We start from the raw sequence: 22,153 nt of genomic DNA, 5'->3' as shown, positions 1-22,153 counted from the left end.
TTTAAGGGCTGGTTTACAAGCTCATATATCACAATTTTAGGGTAGTAGTCTTCTGTGCCACCACTTACCCCATTCCTAGGCTTTCCATCATCAAACCAAGTCCTGGTCACATAACCTGTCGAAAGCCATTCTCATTGCACCTAGCGGGGTCCTGTTCTTTCTGATGCTGAAATTTTAGTTCTGTGGCTACAAATTGTTTGTTGCAGAGTTTCCTTTCATTTCAATGTTTTCAATTTCGATCCACATGACTGCATGAAAAATAGCTGTGTAGCACCTGTTGATTGAGTGAGTATAGGGCGGCATTGCAAAGCCTCCGATACCATGTAAAGCGTTGTCAAATCACCATTTCAGTTTTGGCTTCGTAGATCTAAAACCAAATGTAGCAGAGCCAATTATGCGTGGTATGCGTGTGATGTGGGGGACCCTTGGCTTGAGTCTTTGAGGCCACCAATTGACTTTCAAACAGAACCACAAACTGGGCTGGAAGTCCACAGTGTACAGTAATGGTTAGCTATTCATCAAACATCATTTTCATCCACAAATTGACTTTTATTATAGGACCATGAACGAGCTGTCCTGATTCTGTGGCATGATACATGTGCCGTCCTACTCGAAGCTGCTCGTTTTTTACTTTTTTGAAATGCAACAGATCAAAACTCTGGTCATTTATCCAGTAAGTTTATTCTTGTTTTTCCTGAAGATGGGCTGCTCTCCTGGGCCCCTAAAGTAATACAAGAATATGGATGAGACACAACTGCTGAGCACTGTTGTCATGATTCAACCAATGTGTTGTACTTCACATCCGAGAGAAAATATTTGGCCGTACCTACTGTAGAGGCAAAACCTGCGGCTGCTTTGGGGCCCCTGGAAAGTGGGAGCCCAAATCTGGTTGGCTGCATCCCTTATTTTAATGGGGGGTTACATTTCTGTATGGGATCTCCTTTCCACTGGTTGTACATACAAGGATAATAAAAGGGAGATGGGGGCAAACAAACTTTCTTCTCTCCCAGATAGTTAGGGTTTGGGAGTTGTAACTGGCACCAGTAGGGGGCTGCCTTATAATCTTTGCTTTGAAAGCCCCCTAATCTCTATGTACACCCCTGGCAAAAATGTAATGTGCAGTTAAACTTTTTCAGTTCTTTTTATATGTAAGAAAATGCTTAAAATCAGTCCTAGTACCTAGTATATGGTTGTAAATTTATATTTGTGTGCTTTTTTTTTTTTTTTTTTTTTTTTTTTTTTTTTAATAATATACAATTAATGGTCACTTTTTTTTTATTTAAAGGGGTTGTCTCATTATTTTTTTTTTAAAGGGGTGATCTCACTTCCCATGTACACTATTAGGGCACATGGAAATCATGAATAAAGTCCCCATTTGGGACTTCATTCTGAACCAGCTGACAAAGAGCAGCTCTCATTTTAGAATATCCATGCGATTGGCCGCCATGTAATATTACATGTCCTCTGCCGCAGGTGTGGTAATGTCTTGCGGCCATAGCATCTCCAGCGATAATAGCTGATCGCCGGGGCTAGCGGGATGGTACTGGAGCCAGTTCTGCTGACTGCCATGCCGGCTTAAATTGCAAAGAACTTGTCTTCGTGAGACAACCCCTTTAGGCCAGGATCACACACTTTGATGCAATTTTTGGCTCCGATTTTTAAGCCAAACACCGTCGTGGATATAAAAAAAAGGGGGCTGCATCAGTTTTTTTTTATTTTTTATTCATACCGTTAATTACTTTTGAAACCACTTCTACCTCCACAAAATAAATATGTGAATACAAAACATGCTACTATAATGTTTCCTAAAGGGGTTGTCTGGTTTAGAAAACCCATTTTCATACACCCTGTTATGGAATTTTAAGTTAATAGAAGTGGATCCTCTACAGGATCCTCATCTCTTGGTCAGAGTGGAGTGTGGTTATAAAGAGGGTCTCTCTCTCTGGAGGACCTGACCTGTCCTGTATTACACAGACAATACAATGATTTGTATTGGCACTGTGTAATACTTAATTTCCCCTGTGGTGGCGCTGCTGGGAAATTTAGCACTTACTGACAGGTTTTCACACGAATTATAGCCAATCACTGGAGGTCCAAGCAGGGGGGACACTTTGTGATCAGTTTATTTTCAAGAGACCCTTCTAACAAGTAGGGATTGTCCAAAGCAGAGTATCCCTTTAATCAGAGGAACTTCGTATTTGCTTCTCTCTGCTCGGTCTTCATCCTCTGGTCTTGTGCAATTGCACATGTTGTTACAGCTCTGTGATGGATTATCAGATTTTCTAGATTATCGAATACCAGATGACAAGAATTTATTTTATTGAAGAGTTACATTTGGTCTATTGACTTTTTTTTTTTTTTTAAATCTTTTTCCTTTTTGCTATCTTGTTTCTGGTAGATGGCATAATGTTTCTGTTTGTATTTTTACTTTTTTGTGTCTTTCAACAAAATTGATACTTTTTTGGTCCACTTTTAAAGCCAGGATACAAGGAGTCATTAATATTGCTGAGATCCTCTCTTTAGAGCGTACAGAATAGGCGGCTGGGGGTCTTCACTGTCTCTCTTTTGTATCCATGAGAGATTGTCCTCTTGAATTGTTGATAGGTATTAGTTACGGATCCATTCGTAAAAACTTCATCCCTTCGAGCTTTTATTTCATGTGAACAGATAAGACTCGGGCAAGTAACACAAAAAAAGCTTTCACTTCTTTGTCATGTGGAGAGCCGTGCTTGAATACAGCCCAGTGTATAATATTGAAGCTAAACTCGTTGTAATCCACTTGTTATAGGACTTCAGTAACTCGAAATCTCCTGGCAGTGAGAACTCTGTACAAGCCATTTGTTCTCCGCTAGCAAATTCATTTGCGAGAGTCACAAGTTATAAAGGGTGAGTGCCGGCTGTGTCCTCTCAATCACAACTTATTGACCAAAGCCGCGCTAAGTGTGCCAATAGCCGAGAAAACCCCTTCAATGGCAACAATGACTTATAAATGTGTGTTCAGATATAAGGAGGGGATGGTGTCGAAGAAGAAAAGCTATTTCTTCTCAATGATCCGTTTTCCCATAGCCTGTGACTCATTCCTTCTCCATTATCACTTACCAAGTGGGTTCGTTGATCTTGAGCGCTTCTACTTGTTATATAATGGCCAAACTGTATTTCTACAAGCGTAAATTTCCGGGTAGGGGGAAAAAAGTGTGGTCATAAATTTTGTTTTCGAATTTTAAAGGAACACTCTAGGGAAAAACTGATACATTGTGTTAAACCTAGTGCAGGGCTAGAAGGGGCGGAGCATGACTTCTATCTTTGCTTAACTCTCATGCTCCGCCCCCTACAGCCCTATACTAGGCATAACACTAAATCCATTTATCCTGTAGAGTTCCTTTTAAGGACGTGTTCACACTAGCATCGTGGCTTCCGTTTATAGCCATGTTTAAGACCGATCTATTTTCAAACAGATCTTGACTTCTAATCGGATCTATTACGTTTCCTTCTGGGTTATAGTATTTTTTTTTGGAGGCCGGAATAGCGCTGCATGCCTCTGTAGCATTCTTGCCATTTAAAAATACTGGAACCCTGGATGGAAACCCCATAACGCAAGTGTGAACAGAGCTTAATACACTGGGTCCTCCAGAACGAGAGACGCCCTCTATAGTTACTCAGTGGCTACTACAGGGGGAAGTGTCATACTACATCAATTTGAATGGGCGTCCATGTAGCGACTCTCTGCTCTGGCTCATATAGGGGGACCCGAGTAAAGGGACCCCTCTATGATGTAGATTTGCCCTTGCCCTTTATAAAACACATGGACGGGTGTTGTAATGAGACAACCCTTTTCGGTACAATGTTATAGCTGCTATTTAAGAGGAAGTTATGTGGGGGGGGGGGTCAGTACAGTCATCTTCCAGGCTAAAACCACTTCTCCATAGTCCACACAACTTTTATTGCAGTAGGAAACCTCTCCACATGGTAAGTTTTTTACCTTTTATATACTTGTAGTTATTAATTTCTATATATAAGTAGTATCTCTTGGTTTTAGGTTAGTGGCCTTTTAAGTGTCTGTTACAGGAAGCTATAAAAACAAGGCGTTCAACCACATTGTTCAGCCAATGCACGGGACAGATCACACAATGTACCGTTTTGTAGGAAACCTTGGGAGTCCGTATACCACACAATAACAGGGGGCACGGATCTCCAGCGAGGAAAATATTCATTTTTAAGAAGAAGCTTTCTCCAACAATAACAAAATAAATAGACAAAATAATTAGAGGGAGAGGAAAATTCTCGGGCTGTATTTTTAGATCTTTGTTTTTCCAATATGTATATCAAATTTATGTATCGGCTCCAAGGAAAAAAACAAAATTTAAAAGGAGAGGATCACTGTTACCCCCCCCCCCCCCCCACCCCTCCTCACTACCTCCGCTTTCTTGACTCAAAACTTTTTATTGGGGCAAATGTCATTGGATACAGATAGAGGGGATTTTCCTCAAATATTCAAAAATCCCCTGTAAATGTCAATCCTTGAGTCGTCGTCCTCCTCCTTTTCCGTCAAGTTTTCTGAGCTGTTATATGGGTTTCTGAGAAAGCTTGGTGACAGCTGACATGGTCGCCGTTACAGCTCCCACAGGGCCGATCTGCCCACCATAGGCCCAAATGGCAAATTTGACCATTTGTGCAATTGTGCTTCACCGGGTCCATAGAGAAGTAGACAAATCTGCTGTCTGGTAAGGCATGGTTACGCCCCATTGGGAGCAGTAATGGCGGCCATACCGTTTTGGCATTTAGCATTCATGCGAAAAACATTAGAAGAAACAAAAATAAAATAAGAATAGAATATTGGATCACATATGTAATATTTTTTGTTTTCTTTTAATTATTTTGAGATTACTACTCCAGCAACCACTAACAAGTGGAGATAACTCTGCTGTCCGTTTTCAACGTATCTGGCTCCAGGACATGGTTGTCCAAATAACATATGATCTGCCATCCTACCACGGGAATGTCCCTATATAGCGTGGCTGATGTCTTATGTGGTAGAGCAACTTTTCGGCCACCTCAGGTGCCAGGATCCGGGTCACACTACAACCTCGACGTACTGTATGGCTATGCCGTTGTAGAATGTCATATACAAGCCTTCACTTCTGGTAATCTGGGCAGGGGTAAATGGTAATGGTTTGACTGGTATGTAGTCCTAAATAAGTAGACTCACTAGGCAACATTTGATACCACCTATACCACTTCAGGAACCGTTTTTGAAGCCATATGGCAACTCCCATTGTGATTTATTTTAAAGTAACGTGTAAATAAGGCATTTTTCCTTTTAGATTAGGGCATCAAAGTGGACGAAATCTCACTCACTAGTGTCCCAAAGGGAAAACTTGAGGACCAGACCAGTGGGCCATTACCCCCACCTCCCCACTTCCGATTCCTTTGAAACCAAGTCCCTTTCATCCACTCGCCATGACTGATATGGGTCAAGTCATACACATTTCGAAACCCTCATGGGACTTTTTGTGTTCGTAAGGAGTTGGGGAAACGCTTGCTTCTTCTAAGCCTCTGATAGGCCAATTTGACGGGCCACCTGGTGGTCATGTTTGCACCAGCCAGTTCAGCTTGGATAAAACAGATGTACAGCTACGCAAAATTTCTATTATTCCTAGACCACGTGTACATTTCATAACCTCTCCAAAACCATTTTCCATTTTTTTATTTCTGTTTACGTTTAAAAAAAAAAAAATTTTTTTTTTTTCAATTTTTTTTTTATATTCTTCACAAAATTACATAAATCTTCCTCCCAGAGATAATCGTTTTATTGATAACAAATCTGAGGATTACTGGTTTTAAAAGCCTTCTGGGATTTATCGGTCTGTGTGGAGATCTGGATGAGTCAGTAGAGCTGTCAAGTCGCTGAAAGCTTAATGAGCCGAGAATGCAGACAACGCTTTCATTTTATAAACATTTAATCCTTTAACAATTCTAAACTTCTTACAGCAACCAAAACTCAGCACCTTGCTAGCAACGGCCCATGCTCAACCCGGGCTGCATTGTTTCAACATGTTGCTGTTTGTTCACATTCGGGAGAAAAATGGTTGAAATTTTAATTATACATTATTGCTTTTTTACCCCTTAGGCTGTGTATATATGTATTTTATTTTTTTTTTACCTGATGATGGAAATTAATTTTAGTACTTTCTCCTAGGGACTTATTCCCTTTTGTAGTTTAAGGGTCAAACTCCAAAATTGACTTGCATTCCAAATTAAGATACAGAAGTCAGCAAATCCTAATTCCTACCTCAATCGGTATAAAATGTTGCGTATTTACGACACTATCCTATTGGATTCTGATACTAAAAATGGAAATCAGAACATAGAATTGGGTTGACTATATGTTTTTAACACCCTTAAGCATAAGGAATTGTAAAGCTCTCTTCTGTATTGTGGGTTTCCACCCAGCTGCTGGGTAGGGGTCCTTAAAAAAAAATAAAAAAAAAAATGGGCTGCAATGCCAGGTGTATCTCAAGGGGCAGGTGACCACCTCGGATCTTCACACACTTGTGGATATTCAGTGTTGTCACTCAGGTGTTCCCATCTTCAGCATTTATGACCTATTCACAGTTGTGGGTTCTACCTCTAAGATCTGGTGACCCCTGCTCGCCAATTCCCTGCTGCCGCATTATCCATATGTTATGCTGCTTGCTAGTCTCCGTCCGTAACTACCATAGACTTCGATAAAGCATACGGTAGCCAGGAATCGGTGAACGAGTTTCATCGGACCACCATTCTTTTACTAGGGGGGAATCCCAGAGATGGGACTTGCACCGCTCAAGGAGTTTATGGCATACTCTGTGTATGTGTAGATGAGAATACCCCTTCAATGCAACAGGTTCACTTTAAACATCTGGTGACCGCAGGTTATAGAGCAGGAGGAGTTGAGCAGATAGAAATACAATTTTTGAATTAGTAGGCGGTCCTACTCTGCGATTGACAGCTGCCTCTGCATATACTCTGACACAGCTAAGGCTGTCAATCGCAGAGTAGGACCGCCCACTGGACTCCTAAGCCCAGACTGACCGGGCATTTGAAGTGACCCTCCAGTTTTAGGTAAAAATGTATGGTTTGCTGGGGAGTGCAGAGTTTTCTTACCTGGTGCCCTTCTTATAGCTTGTTGTGCCGTCGATTCACGAGCCTCGTCCTCCAAGATGGCTGCAGCGCTTTCCGCACTACCCAATGCAAATAGTAATTTGGTTGTCCGAGACGCTGTTCCCGGGTCTCCGATTAGTGCTACTAACGGGATTGACTGCCAGGAGGCCTGAGAGAGTGAGGACTCTGAAGGATATTGGCCACATGAGAAGTTATGTGACCAAGGGTCCCCTTACACAGGCCGACGTGGGCAGTGTAGACTAGCGCCGATCAACAAGATTCGGTGCTCGTTTGCTCCTTTCACAAGGAGCTGTGTATGAGGACGAGTGTTCGCTACTACGATGGCTCGTCACCACACATTTCCATCATGTCTCTCTTTACACAGGGAGATGTAATGCCGACAACGATGATATTTCCGGCTGCATAAACGACAAAATCAGCCGATGAACCAGTGTTTTGCTCGTTCATCGGCTGATCGTTCCCTGTTTAAAACAGGGCAATGATTGGGCAAACAAGCATTCATATGAACACTCGTTGCCGATAATTGGCCCGTGTAATAGGGCCTTAGTAATGGTAGGTATCAGACCGCTGCTTCCTGTCCTATAAGCTGAAGGCCCCAGGCGTCTGGAGAACCAACTGGGTGACCTTACAAGAGAAATATGAGACCTAATGAGCCGTCATGTTTTACTTTTAGCTTGAAGAATGCTTTATCGGGGGTTCTTCACCTTCATGCACAATGTGAACTTTTTGGTTTTCCATGCCTAAATCTCAAAGTGGATACATCTGTACCAATATATATTCGTAGGGAAGGTCAAACATGTCCGAACCATCTCTATATAGTCCTGTATATTTTCCATGTGCTTGCATGTTTTCCTGGGTGGTGGTTGCTTCCATAACTGATTGCTTTGATTTCAGCTCTTCGTATGTTCCTTAACTCCCCAAACCTCAGTCCTCAACCAGTGGGCTGTTTATGCCATTAGAAACCTTACAGAACACAACGAGAAGAATCAGGAGATGATCGCTGGTATGGAGCGTCAAGGCCTGGCCGACACCTCCCTACTAGAGGGAATGGGGATGCGTGTGGAAGAACGGGATGGCAAACTGCTTCTGAAATCTGTCAAGAAAAAGTGAATCCTATGTGTATTCGAGAAGAGGTATCCAGAACAGTTTTGGCCAAGAAAAGCTCTGCAGAAAGAGACGTGTGGGCCACACAAAAAGATCCTTGAGATGATCATCTTGGTGCTGAATCATGTTAAGATTATTTGACTAGATCTTCCAAGACTACTGCCTTACAATTCGTTGGCTCGAAAGTTGACCTCAAAGGGATGCTTGAGATGAAAAAAAAAATTAAAAGGCTTTCGGTTTTTCCCCTGAAATTGCGCCACTCTTGTCCATGGGCTGTGTTTGGTATTGCAGTTCAGCCACCGTTCAGTGTATGCCAGCCCTTTTTAGTCGACGATCACACACCGTTTTGATGCAGTTTTTTGAGCCAAAGCCAGATTTGGATCCAAAAGGAAGGATCGGTATAAAGAAAAGACTAATCCTTTCTTTTGTGTCTAGGGCTGAAATTTTTCACATTTTTTTTTTTGTTTTTTTTGTGTTTTTTTTTTTAGGCCATACGTGTACGCTCTGAGGCCCACTTCAATTTGTCATTGATTCCTAGTCCTGTGCTGTATGAACAAGGCCTAAAAGAGAAGTTATATTCCAAATAGATTTTGGGTAGACGTTCCCATATATCCAATCAGATCACTTTAGTTTTTTTTTTCTGAGCTGCTGTCGAGAAATGAACACTGCAATCTGGTTGGTTGCTGTGGGAAACTGCTCCAATATTTTTTTTTTTTTACTGCATTGGTTAGGAACTGACCGTTTAGGATTTTATATTGCTGCTTTCATAGGGGTTGTCTTTTTGAGACAACCCCTTTCCATATGTTTTATTAGAGCACATGTGCGTCATAAAAATTCCCATATATATATATATATAAACACAAAAGTTTTTATTTAATTCGGCATGGTTCTTAAAGTGGTTGTCTCAGAGACCACCCCTCTCGGAATAGAGACCCTAGGACATATGGACAACCCCTTTTAATTGTCCTAAAAATATGCATGTGGGTTTTTGTTTTTACATACATTTTTGTTTCCTCCATTGAAGCAAATTGGGGGAAAACACTTACTAAAAGTTTGTTAAAAGCATAAAATTGTGATAAAAACAAAACAAGAAAAAACCCTCTAAACTGTAGCTGTGTAAATAGGCAATATAAATACCGTAGTATTACAGGAAGGAGGGAGGGGGGTGGGAAAAAAAACAACTCGCCAAAAGTGTAAACCGTGTCTAGATAAAGGGGTTGTGCAGGACTAGAAAAACATGGCTTCTTTCTTTTAAAGCTGCGCCACACCTGTCCACTGGTTGTGTGTGGTATTGCAGATCCGCTCCATTGACTTCAATAGATCTGACCTGCAATACCGGACACCACCTATGGACAGGTGTGACACGACACTGGCTTTGGAATCGAATTGCGTACAACTCCTTTAGAATTGTGGGAAACTGGTATTAAAAAAAAAAAAAAAAAGGATGAAAATTGGGTCCGAGCTGGATAAGGCTTTGTTCACACTTGTGTCATGGTTTCCGTTTATAACGGAAACCAAGACACAGCCAGATCCGTTAAACAGCGGTCTTCACTAGTTCCTGAAGACTTTCAATGGGGTCCGTCGGGTTTCCGCAGAGTTGTCTGTCAAATCTGACGGAATCCGTTTCCAACGCAGATGAACAGAGCCTTAAAATAACTAAAATCACACAAAACAATAACAAACACATCATGGAAACATCGGTTTTTACATGACCTGATCTAATGCTGAAGACTGTAAGAAAGTAGGGTAAAACAGGCAAACATACCAATAGTAAAATCGTACATTTTTTCATCCGCAAGGCCTGCCCAGTCTTGTTTCCTCTCATTATCGCACTGTAAGCCATTTTTACTGTGATCAGAAATATCTCCTTAGGCATTATGTATTGGGTTACTGAGAAAAATAATCTAGTCTTCAAAGATGTGGGAAAATGGGATTATACAGTGAAAAATACAGCGCCGAGCGTCACTCTCAATCTGTTAAATATGACTTATTCTACTAGAGTCCGATCGTGATCCGTGGATTCAAATTAAAGTCAAAAATTTACCCAAAACCATCTTGGATATTGTAACAAAGACAAACCCAAGAGTACCACAGAACCAAATCCTAAATTCTGTAGGAAACCTATGAAATGACCTCTAGTGTATTATGCACAAAAAAATGTTCAAAAAAGAAATAAAGGTAAAATAAAATTTGTTTCCCATTTTTCACATAAAATAGTGTAAACATAATTGGTATCGCCGTCTCCATAAAAGTCTGAGCTGTCAAAATATCACCCGCCGAATGACGCTTTAGGAAAAACAAAAAAAATTCACGATGCCATAATTGCGGAAGTCACTGTCCAGGGTGCTGAAAGAGTTAAACGATCAGTGCAGGATATAGAGCAGGGGATGCCCTGATCGGCAGTAACTCTTTCAGCAGCCTGGACAGTGACTACCGCTGGACAGTGAGAAAAAACCCGCAAAAAAGTTAATACTTACCCAGAACTCCCTGCTTCTTCCTCCAGTCCGGCCTCCTGGGTTAACGTTTCATCCCATGTGGCCGGTGCAGCCAATCACAGGCTGCAGCGGTCACATGGACTGCCACGTCCTCCAGGGAGGTCGGACTGGATGTCAAAAGAGGGACACGTCACCAAGACAACGGCCAGGGTTTGTATGAACTTCTATTTCTGTCTATCGCTGCGTTCCGCTGTGGAAACTCTGCCAAAAAGGGCTGCCCCTTCTCTCTATCCAGCACTGATCAGCAGCCTCTTGTTCTCTATCAGTGCTGGATAGAGAGAAGAGGCTGCCGATTAGTGCACTATAGCAGAGAAAACGGGTCCGTAAATGGGGAGGTAATTTGCAAGGGGGCGTGTAACATCGCTGTGACACTCTCCAATCAGATACGGACAGCGTCACAGCAAGAGGAGGAGAGCGTGTGTGCATGAGCTCGCAGCTCCGCCACCACTACGGAACAGAAGAGGAGAAGAGTGTGAATTCTTCTTCTGTTTCATGGCATCGGAGCTGTGCTCGCAAGAGATCACACAGTCTTGTACTTGCCTGCCGAGAGCTGAAGAGTGAGAGCGTGCGCGCGCACATGCTCTCCTCTCTTCAGCTCTTGCTGTTGACCTGTCCGTAGCAGATTGGAGAGTGTCACAGCGATGTTACACGCCCCCTTGTCAATTACCGCCCCATTGACAGTTCATGGGTTATTTAAATATCGGGTGCCAAATATTACGGCACCGATCTTTAAATAAGGAAAGAGGGTAGTATTTTTTTTTCATTTTTTTTTTTTAAAGTGTCCCAGAGTTTGTGCAACCCTGACCATTACATGCTGCACTCAAATGCACATCTATGGGCAGGTGAAAGGTTCTCTTTTTAAAGTGTAACACCTTTTTTACAACTTTTGACATGTCAGAAGTCTTGATCAGTGGGGTCCGAGCACTGAGACGACCCCCCCCCCCCCACTAGTCGCTAAAACGCAGCAGAAGTGCTCAGGTAAGCGGTGTGCCGCTTCAATTCTGTTTGGCTTTCCTTGGAGCAGTGTACAGGCTCAATAGAAAGTCTAGGAGTCCGTACACCGCTCACTCGGCTGAAAGTCGATCATAAATGAAGCGGCACAGCGCTCACCCGAGTACTTCTGATGCTACGTTTTAGCGATCGGTGGGTGATAAAAGTTTAAAGGCTATGTACACCTTTAAAAACTTATTTTTATATATATAGATATCAATGCGATTGGTGCAAGTTTTAATTACTTTTTATTGAAAGTTATTGTTACTTTTAGAGATATAGCTGCTTTGTATCCTGTATACAGAGCAGCTGTATATAGCGCTTAGACCTGAATCCATTAGGTCGCCTATTCTCAATCACATCTGAGTTATGAATTTAGATGTGATCGGTAACAGCTCGATCCTGCAGGACCCGCTGACCTGACGGATACAGGATTCAGCGCTGTATACATTTTATTTATTTCTCTCTATATATATATATATATATATATATATATATATATATATGTTTATGGGGAAGGATTAGGGCCTGTTCACATCAGCATTGGCTTTCCGTTCCGCGGTTCCGTCGGAGGTTTCCGTCGGGTGAACCCTGCAATGGAAAATTAAACTGGAACCAAAGCTTCCGTTTACGTCACCATTGATATCAATGGTGACGGAAACATTGCTAATGGATTCAGTTCGTCACCATTCCGGCAGGTTTACGTTTTTCCGACGGAATCAATAGCGCAGTCTTCTGCGCTAATGGTGACTGAAGCTGTGGTTTCAGTATGGCTTTCCGTTGCCCGGTTCACCCGACGGAACCCCGTAACGGAAAGCCAACGAGGATGTGAACAGACCCTTATGCTGCGCTCAGCTTCCTGCCCATACTAATTTAAAAGGGGTCGGCCAACGCTGGGGGGACGGGAGCATAATGCAAGGGGGGGGGTCTGGGTGTTTACTGACAGCAGAGGGCTTTATAGGGGGGAATTATCCCCCCCCCCCGTAGAGCCCTGACTAGTTACTATACTGCAAGGTTAGAGGGGTCTGAGCATCTGACTGACTGCTCTAAAGGTGGGGGGCAGAATCCCCCCCTATAGAGCCCTCTGCAGTAAGTGAGATGCTCCGCCCCCCCCCCCCCCCCCCTTCCCCTATTCTTCCGTTATAGTGATGTGAGGGCTCTGTGGGGTGGATTATTCCAGCCCCATAGAGCCCTTTGCTGTCAGTAAAATGCCCAGACCCCCCTTGCAGTATACTCCCGGTTCCCGGTCCCAGCAGCTTCGGCCGACCGAGTTAAGGCTGGAACGTACCTCGTGCATCTTGTCACTTCTCTTCGCTCGACCGCTCCTCCTGCAGACCTGCTCCTCTCTGGTGGCGTGTGCTGCATACAGCGTCAGAGAGGAGGAGGAGTGTTACACATGTGCCCATCATGCGGCACGTCTGCTAAGTCTGCATGCCCCCTCCCCCCGGTCCAGTCCGTCCATGGCTGAAAATGCTGTCCCCCGTTTTCGGGTAGGAGGCGCCGCCTGAGGCTGTCTGCTCACCTCACCTCATGGCAGGTGCGGCACTGACCATCAATATCAAAGTCCCGGAAAACCCCTTTAAAGAGGACGTGTCCTCTTTCCTGACAAGTCTGTTTTAGTAAATACTTTTTTCCCCATAAAAAAAATAATTCTGGAGCATCTTTTCTTAGAACTTTACATTGCGCCGTTCCCCTGATTCCTATGATTAAATTGGTAACATCTAGTTGTCATTTGGGGGTGTGTCCCTATACAGACTGACCATGTCCAATCAGAACTGACAGTGAGACTGTGTAGGGACACGCCCCTCTGACCAGGTGACTGTAAACACCCAGTTGTCCATTTATTCATACGTTTCTAGGAGGAATAACAGAGGAACGGCACAGCACAGAGATCTTAGAAAAGGTGTTGCACAATTGTTATTTCATGGGGAATACAAGTATTCACTAAAAAAAAAAAACATCAGGAAAGGTGACCGGTCCTCTAAGTAGAAGTTGAGGGATCCACAACTTTTTTTTTTTTTTTGTTCTTTTTCCCAAGAAAATGTTTGCTACTTCCGTTTTGTTCGTTGCAAGATCACACTAAAGGTGAAAAAAATAAATCTATGGTGGTGGTGTAATTTATCTTGTTTTTAGATTTTGTAAACCTATCATTTTATTTAGGGTGTGAAGACTTTTTTTTTTTTTTTTAAACCGTTGAATTATTATTTTTTTATCATTCTGATTCCGGTATGGAAATTGGAACGTTGACATCAGATTGAGGAGTCTCAAGTCCACTGTGTGAGTCCGGGCTTGTTTTTTGGAATGGAGAGTCAGCCAGAACGCCTGTGTTTTTTTTTTGTTTTTTTCCCAGAAAAGCAATTCACGGCCCCCGGCAGGTCCCTGAAGTGCTAGTTTCTCACTGTGATTAATTCTGTAAGTCCCTTTTCATTCTCGCTGCCTTCCCAAAACATTGACAAAACTCATTTCCAGTTCATTAATTCAAGAGACACTGGAGTACGGAGTCCTTTCCCTCTTCATTTCTGATATTGTTTGTGAACCCGGGCCGTATGGAATGTAACACTGAATGAAAAGATCTGGGGGGGGGGGGGGTAGGGGGCCGCACTCAAAAATTCTCCCCGTCTTTCGAGATTGAGTTGTTCTGAAATATACCCGTATTGTAGGCTCTGCTTATAATGTATCTCTGGTCTTCTCGCTACCTAACGACCTTGTATAATCTTCTTCTGCTTTACAGGAATTGTAAGGGGAATCTGTAATGAGTCCATTAATTTTTTTTACTTACTGTGAAGCAAAACATTTACACAGTTGTCGTCAGGGATTTTCTTGATTTGAACAAGAGAAATATTTTCGACTTCAAACCTTCTACCGGCCAAAGGAAAAAATGTATTTTTGAAATTTTTTGGAATTTTTTTTTAAGACCTTGTTACTTTTAATTTAAAATATTGATTTGTTATATTTTTATACATGTAAGTTATGATCCCCCCCGACACTTGGGTTTTGTAGTCTTGGTGACATTTGGTGCTTATTACATTTAGCTGGAACCCACTCTTGGTTTTTTTCAATCACTAAACTTTGTCACGTCTCTGAGCAATGTAATCTATAGGTTCACGGGAGTTCAGAGGTACAACATTCTATACCCAATCCTTCAATGCAGGAAAATACAAAAACATTGAGCTATGCGGAGCGGAAGGTGTTCATAATGTTACGTTTTTCAAGCATTTTCTTAAGGCCAGGATTTTTGCACTGACTTTGCAGCACAAATCTCTGCTGTCCTGAACTCCAGGCTGTTAGCTCTTACCTACACTAATACGTAGTAGCAAAACTGCAGCTGTTGACCAGAACTAGGTCATGAGAGGTTGCAGCCTCTAAATGGTTTTTGTTTTTTTTTGTTCTATTCTGTGATAGCAAGCAGCCGTTTTGCAAATGCATAAAGTGATTTTCCCATTCAATAGGTAATAAATGATAGTGTTGGGGGTCCAACTGTGCCCCCCTCTAATCTCAAGAATAGAGGATCTCAGCCTCTAGGACGGGTGGAGTGGAGAGGAATTGTATAGAGTTGCAGCCGTACAGCCATACAACTCCACCTAGACGGCCATCGTGGTGTTTGGGGCTGCGATTCCACTACTGATCATCTTTCCCGTACCTATTTGACCGCTGGAATACCCCATTAGACTTTTATTAACATAATATTGGACGACCCCTTTACTCTAAATGCACACGTTTCGTATTCCTTGTGGATTTGGCGCGTGTATTTTCATGCGGAAAATCCGCAGGGCAGGCACAATGCACACGATGCGTCCGGAAAATCTCCGCCGTAATAAAGTACCAGCATAGTCAGATTCCAGGAAATCTCATGTACACACTGCCGTCTGTTTGGGGACGGAAATTGACCTGCGGTGCTTTTTTTTTAGAATCCGCAGCGTGTCAATTTATCTTGCGTTTCCGCTTGCAAATTGTATTTGCCTAGTGCTAAGGAAAATCGCACCAAAATTCGCAGCTTTGAAAACATGCCAAAATACGGATCCAAACATAAAAACACACGATTAGGTGCCATTTTTACTGGTGAATTTCCTGCGGTTTTGCTGCGTATTTTCCGCAGCAAAATACGCAACGTGTGCATGTAGCCTAATACAGTACCAGCAAAGTAAATGAGATTTCTTGAAATCTCATCTACACGGTGCAGATTTTTTCTACGCGTAAATTGACCTGCGGTGCGTATTTTAAAATCTGCCGCGTTTCAATTTATCCTGCGTTTCTGTTTGACTTGTTTTAAAGAAAAACGCACCAAAACTCACAGCACAAAAATGTAACTTTTTCCGTATCAAAATGTTAAATTCCTCAAAAAAGCATTAAAAAAAACCTGCACCATTATGTTCAGTATTAGCTGCGGAATTACGTGCGTACGCCTGCGATTTTGGTGCAGAATTTCCACGTCCAATCATGCAACGTGTGCATGTAGCCTTACCGAGGTTGTTAAAATAGAGGAAGTGTTACTGTCCTGTGTCTACAGCAGGTGATCAAGGCAATAGTGATGTATAGTAAAGGTGAATCCAGCGCTCAAAAATAAAAGTTGTAAGGTTTATTTGGTCATATTAAAACAAAGAAGTTAAAACCAAAAAATCCCGGGACCACGCTTACGCGTTTCAGACCAGTAAGGTCCTTAATCAAGCTATGATTAAGGACCTTACTGGTCTGAAACGCGTAAGCGTGGTCCCGGGATTTTTGGGTTTTAACTTCTTTGTTTTAATATGACCAAATAAACCTTACAACTTTTATTTTTGAGTGCTGGATTCACCTTTACTATACACCACTATTGTGTTAAAATAAATGTTTTTGTTTACTTTTGTAATCTGAGTAAAAGTTGGAGTCCCGCATGGTGTGACCACTGCCAAACTGCTTTAAGCTGAATGGTCTTGTCACACAGTTTGGTTGCTAGGGACAAACTGCCTAACAACGACAGCCTTTTATATGGGTTTGTCAGACTGGTTGCTAGGGATGCGCTGCCTATCTTAAGTTCGCTTGAGACTGAAACGGCGCTTGGTTGAGGAAACGTAGGCAAAGGCCTGGCAGTGCTCAAACCATTTTCTCTTACTAAGGGGCGTAGCTGGGGGTGACTATGGCGGCATGTGCCCCAGGTTCTGGTTGCCAAGGAGGAGGCTAACAAATCACTATGCCTTGGCCTGGGTATTTAGATATAGGGCAGCAAACTGAATCTTTGCCCTGGGTGAAGTAAAGCCTAGTTATTGCTTTATTAATCCGATTAAAGCCCTGTTCACACTGAGTTTTTTTTCCTGCAGGCAGAAAAGTCGGCCTCCAAAGTCCTTCAGGAATTTTGAGGCAGATTTAGACCTGCCTGAAAAGTGTTGCTGCAATTTTCACTGCGTTTTTCACCCATTGAGCACCGCGGGCTAAAAAAGCTGCGAAAAATGCTTTCTCTGCCTCCCATTGATTTCTATGGGAGGTCAGAGGTGGATCTGCGGCAAGAAAGAGCACGGCGCTTTTTTTTTTTTTTTTTTTTTTTACCGTGAGCGGCTAAAATCCACTGCGGGAAAAAACGTCTCCGCCTCCCATTGAAGTCAAAATCAGCGGCAAAAAACGGTGTGATCTGGGCTTTTCGTGAAAATGGATGTGGAGCTACTCCTGTAGCCAATTTGGAAACCGCATGGGTCATCTTAAGATGCGTGCCAAAAAGTTCAAAAATTTCATGCCACGTTGTCTGTACTTGTTATATACGGTACTAACAATGTAGCTTGTTTTCTTTTTGTATTGTTGACCTGGGTACAAGAGGCGGCCCGTTACCAGCTGAGCAGTGGAAAGACCAGAGGGAAATTTTATTTCCCGAGCCCCCTCACCTTTTTTTCTATGGCCACCCTCCAAAGAAATATTTTACTATGTATATATTAGTGCCGTGCGGTTGAATAGGGACCATTTCCTCGTAGAATAGAAATGAAAAAAGTTCTCTTTACGAAAAAATGCCGGTCATTCACAGTGAAAACACGCTGATTACTGTATTGTGAGGGGCTTTAGAGTCTCTCGGTTAATCCCCTAGAACACAACAGTCCCACTGTCCTCCATGCTATAGAGTCCAGGCCTTCAATGCTTGTTTTACATGCGGGAGGATTAATACTTTGCCCCAATCAGCCATAAAAAGGAGGCCGCATAGAAGGTAAGAGGCACGATCAACATATTCTCATTGCTACCAAATAGTCCTTCAGATTGGGAGAACCAAGACCCCATCAACATAGCTGGGTCGTAGTGGTGACGTCGCTGTGGCATCGGTGGGAAATTCGCTTCTTTTCTATACATCCAGTCAAATGTGTTCTGTTACTGTGGTCGAAGAAGACAAACTCTTTCACCCATGTGCCATAATATGGAGATGTAGCAGAGTTAAATTTTTATTTTTGTCGTTTTATTTGTGCCAGTCCGGTCATAGTCAGTGATGCCCTAATATTGCTATCCATATTGTGCCCATATCAGTGGTAGCTAACTCCCGGTCCCTACCATGAGACCCCATATTGTATATCCACTAACTACTCCATGCTCCCACTCACATAGAACCTCCTTCTGTGCTACCGAAAAAAGTTTTGCTCTACAGAACTGATCTGTTTGATTTTGAGACTGTGCCGAATTTCCCACATTTTAGACACATCATCACTTAAAGGGGTTTTACCGGTGAGGAGAGGTTTTTTAACATACTCGCCTTCCTCCTCTCCACCATTCCTGAGCGGCCCGTCGGCTTGCATCCCCCACCACTCTCGTAGGCATATCTGCCGACATGTTGTCCATAGATACAGTATATAAATATTCTAAAACACACTTTTTATTTAAAAACTTTTTTAATTTTGTAAAACTTTTTGGCTACTCTTTATATTGCATGATCTTTTGAACTGTTGATAAGAACATGGCTCTGTCCCTTGAAGAAAATACACAGCTTATGTACCCAAGGCCTGTCTATCATAATAAATAGAAAAACTTACAAATTCCTCGAAAAGGAACGAAAATTATTAAAGAATCGTGTAAACAATCACCAAGACCAAAAGTTTGATCTGTACATAAATCCGTATGGATCTGCTCACTAAGACAACCCCTGTCCAAATGCTTTATCATGGCATATGGACATCATAGTCGTACCCACTGCTCGGGACCCTCCTCTATAAGCCAGAGCAGAGAAGTTACTGGTGGAGTTGGCCAGTCCATGTATTACGTATTCAGCCATTCATTTGAATGGCCAATATTTGATACTACATTTCCCTTGAAGTAAGGGCGGCTATAGCTCCGGTAGATCTCTGACTGGCTTTAGTTGTAAAAGGGTCTTCATGAGACAACCCCCTTTAACTATTCCTTTTGTCCTTAGACCTAGCCAAGTAGTGATTCCAATAATTTAGAAAGGTTCAGGGTGATTTTGGAGCTGTCCAAGGTTCTGATGGGAAATTATCCAATGCTTCTGATGATGAACCAAACCTAACACAGTCTTAATGGTCTTTCCTTGTGGGCTTCAAACTTAAAGCGAGTGTCCAGGATAAGAAAAACATGACTTTTTTTCTTCCAAAAACAGTGCCACACCTGTAAAAAGGTTGTGTGTGGTATTGCAGCACAGCCCCATTAACTTAAATGGAGTTAAGCTGCAATACCAGACACAACCCATGGACAAATGTGGCGCTGTTTCTGGAAGAAAGCAGCCATGTTTTTCTAATCTTGGACAGCCCCTTTAATGATTTAGTATTTTTTCCACCTCACTATTCGGATCAGTCCCCGCCACTCCCTGCTAATGACCCTACTACATAATGACATGTCGTACATAGTAACGAGTAACACAACCCCTTTCCATATGCCAGTAGGACATGTGGACAACAAAGAGGTTGGTCCGCCCCTGGATTTTGGCCAGAGAGGAGAGCCACTAACAATGAGCAGCCCAAAATCTGGTGGTGGCCATCCATTCCTCTCCCTCATGCCAGCCTGAGGGCCAAAATGGAATGGCTGGTGATGTACTGTGGTGGCATGAGCTAGTCTAATAAGGGGACCCTGTTTTTCTATGGGGCACCCTCTCTTTGTATGCCACCTGATGGCAACTTCAGACATGATGATGACTGGCACTTCAAGTTGACCCAACATGCCAGTGGTGAAACATTTCACTTGATTCCTACAAGTCAATGGAGATGGCACTTCTCATGGCATATGGGTAAAAATCAGCCCAACTTCCATTGATTTCTATCTCGTATCTGTTTTATTGCGAAACTATTTAGCCCAGTTACAGGCTCCAAACCCTCAGCTAGAGAAGTCCGTCTCAACCAGTCACAATGAGCGGCAACTTCAATGAATCATTTTAGAACAGACTTTCGTTTGTCCCTCGCCCATCACTTTGACCTTCCCTGTTGAACCATTGGAGGGATTGACCACCAGGTGCTGCCACGATGCACAGTCGTCTTCTGTTCTCTCCGCAGCCACTTGAACTCTGTTGTCCTTATGTAATTTTATTATGAATGACGCTTTTTTTTTGTGCCATGGGAAGAAAGTACTTGGGGGTACAATCTTCATCCCGGCCCTTTTTCTCGACTCGTGAAAGAATGTTTAGATCTGCAGGTATGAGTTAAAATTTGTGTTTCTAAAATTTGGACTCGCAAAATTTCTGTACGTTTTTAGAATTTTTGTTTTTTGTATTAGAAACTTTTGAGGTGATAGGGAGGGAACATTGTCATCAGTAGGAAACGTCTTTCCAAGGGTTGGATATATGGTGGGGGAGACCAGGTTGATGTTCAATGGTGTCGTGAATCCAATAATCCCTATGAGTTTAGTCACAACATACTAGAAAACTTTTTGCTAGTGACGGGTCAGAAGTTTTGATCTGTTGGGGTCCGGGTGCTGAGACGCCCATCACTCACTAGAATGAAGATTCGGAAGCCTTCAACTAAAACCCTTTTGCTCCAATCGGCCTTTTCCATCTTGTCTGGGACAGGCCATGTAAGGCTCTGTTCACATATAGTTGTTGCAGTACTATGGGCATATGGGAAAGCTCACGGCGCAAATATTGAATTTATCTATTGGGCCCCATTTACCTGACAGATGGCAAAAGAGTATCCGTTTGGCATAGACCAGGCTGGTATGCATTTGCATACTTTTAGTTTTACTGTTTAAGGAAGCGTAGTAGAGACGTACAGTAAAAAACACGTATACTGGTTGGGCGAATTATGCCACTATACAGTGACATATTTTGGAGCCTTATATGTTGACCTCAAGCCATGAATAAGAACGCAGGCAGTGTTCGAAACGCGTAGGCTATTTAAACTTCATTTTTTCACTCCCAGCATTCCAGGACTTGATCATAGCTTTGCAAACGATCCCAATTTTAATGGATACAATTAAAACTTAGAAATAGTTTCTTTTTCAACAACTACAACGCTGGATCCACCCCCCTCCCTTTTCTTCCACAAGCATGTTGAAAAATACTCAAGGTGTGCTGAGAACTAATTTCTCTGTCTCTTGTGCTTTTTCCTAGATACAATTAAAGAAGAAATCAAAAAGAAAAGTTACAGTGGCCATTTTTAGCATCTGTGGAGCTATCATTTAGTCACAGTCACCCTGCCCTATTAGAAATGCATAGTCCCTGCTCTCTCCTCCCTTATCCAATTATTTAATCACAGAGTTACTGAGTCTCATAGAAATGCATAGTCCCTGCTTTCTCTTTCCTTCTTCTATCTTTTTTTTTTTTATCGGTATTCTTACTTTCTCTTCTTTCTACCTGCCCAAATTTAAAAAATAAATCCTGACATCGAATATAGCATATGCTTGAACCACAGAAGTGGTTTGTGCACTTTATTTGCATTTTAACTGTTTATATTCCAGTCCTACTAAACAAATTATTGGAATTACTCTAGAACACATGACATTTGAAATTTGTTTTGTTTCAATGCATCTAAAATAATAAGAAAATTAAACAACATTGCAATTTGTTTATTTCCTTTGGGTGTATATAGCTCATAGAAAGAAATGTGTCTCCATGGTTACAGACTACAAGCAAACACTGTATGTGGTCTGAGGGCTCTCTGTTAACTAATGAATGAAATAAAGACCAAGTCTGCAATCATAATATATAGTAATCGAGATCTTAAGTGACACATGGAGATCATTTATTGCTGGACAGTACTGATAGATAATGATTGCACCTAACCAAAGCAAATATTAAAGTGACTGGCTAAAGACGGGTAGCGTGTAGTTACTGGTGAATATTCCTGGAGGACAGCCAGACCTTTGTGTCAGGAAAAAACTGAGGAGGTTCTCTTCTCCTTGTGTCCGCCTTCCGTTTCATGCGGTCGACCGCCAGCAGGATGGAGGATCGAGTCTGCTGCCAGATCTGCAGAAAGTCCCTAAAAGCCGTGTCAGCAGCTGATACCTCGAACGTATCCGGCACCGGG

At 42.4% G+C, this 22,153-nt stretch overlaps 1 protein-coding gene across 2 annotated transcripts in view; it reads left to right on the top strand.

Moving 5' to 3' along the window:
- Positions 1 to 21,641, top strand: part of ATXN10 (ataxin 10) — a 97,602-nt gene extending 75,961 nt beyond the window's left edge. Inside the window, exons 11-12 of one of the 2 annotated variants that reach the window (XM_075855938.1) lie at positions 8,087 to 8,291; positions 21,238 to 21,641. In XM_075855938.1, coding sequence (XP_075712053.1) covers positions 8,087 to 8,268 — 182 coding nt within the window. In that variant the 3' untranslated portion in view covers positions 8,269 to 8,291; positions 21,238 to 21,641. Of the gene's footprint in view, positions 1 to 8,086; positions 8,505 to 21,237 lie in introns of those variants that run through there. The other variant, XM_075855937.1, reaches the window with a different exon arrangement.
- The last annotated feature ends 512 nt before the right edge of the window (positions 21,642 to 22,153 follow it).

This window comes from Rhinoderma darwinii, chromosome 3, assembly GCF_050947455.1.
Source record: "Rhinoderma darwinii isolate aRhiDar2 chromosome 3, aRhiDar2.hap1, whole genome shotgun sequence".
NCBI classification, from domain to species: domain Eukaryota; kingdom Metazoa; phylum Chordata; class Amphibia; order Anura; family Rhinodermatidae; genus Rhinoderma; species Rhinoderma darwinii.
This window is presented reverse-complemented; position numbering and strand designations above follow the sequence as displayed.